Source organism: Condylura cristata, unplaced genomic scaffold (genome assembly GCF_000260355.1).
Source record: "Condylura cristata isolate star-nosed mole 26May11 unplaced genomic scaffold, ConCri1.0 scaffold00006, whole genome shotgun sequence".
NCBI classification, from domain to species: domain Eukaryota; kingdom Metazoa; phylum Chordata; class Mammalia; order Eulipotyphla; family Talpidae; genus Condylura; species Condylura cristata.
The window spans coordinates 356,806-357,190 of NW_004567107.1; the positions used below are offsets into that span (position 1 = coordinate 356,806).

Genomic DNA, 385 nt, shown 5'->3' on the forward strand with positions numbered 1-385 from the left:
CACAGGCATCACCGTCACCAACCACCCCATGAACAAGACCAGCGCCAGCCTCTCCCTGGATTACCTGTACGTGAGCGCGGGGGTCGGTGCGGCGGGCGGGGTGCGGCTGGCGGCCGGGGCTGAGGACTGCCGCCCCCAGGCTGCAGGGCACGGACGTCGTCATCGCCATCTTCATCATCGTGGCCATGTCCTTCGTGCCGGCCAGCTTCGTGGTGTTCCTGGTGGCTGAGAAGGCCACCAAGGCCAAGCACCTGCAGTTTGTCAGCGGCTGCAACCCTGTCATCTACTGGCTGGCCAACTACGTGTGGGACATGGTGGGCCCCGGCCCTCGCCGCCAGGCCCTGCCCTCCCCGCCCTGCTAGGTGGCTGTTGGGGTCGGGGTGGC

General features: G+C 68.1%; 1 protein-coding gene across 1 annotated transcript in view; it reads left to right on the plus strand.

Annotated features, from left to right (window-relative positions):
• The window catches only part of ABCA2 (ATP-binding cassette, sub-family A (ABC1), member 2), a gene marked incomplete at its 5' end in the record, with an annotated part of 16,279 nt that overhangs the window by 11,223 nt on the left and 4,671 nt on the right, over nt 1–385 (plus strand). The window contains 2 exons of the mRNA XM_012721160.1: nt 6–66; nt 140–357. Of these exons, the coding sequence (XP_012576614.1) occupies nt 6–66; nt 140–357 (279 nt within the window). The remainder of the gene's footprint in view (nt 1–5; nt 67–139; nt 358–385) is intronic.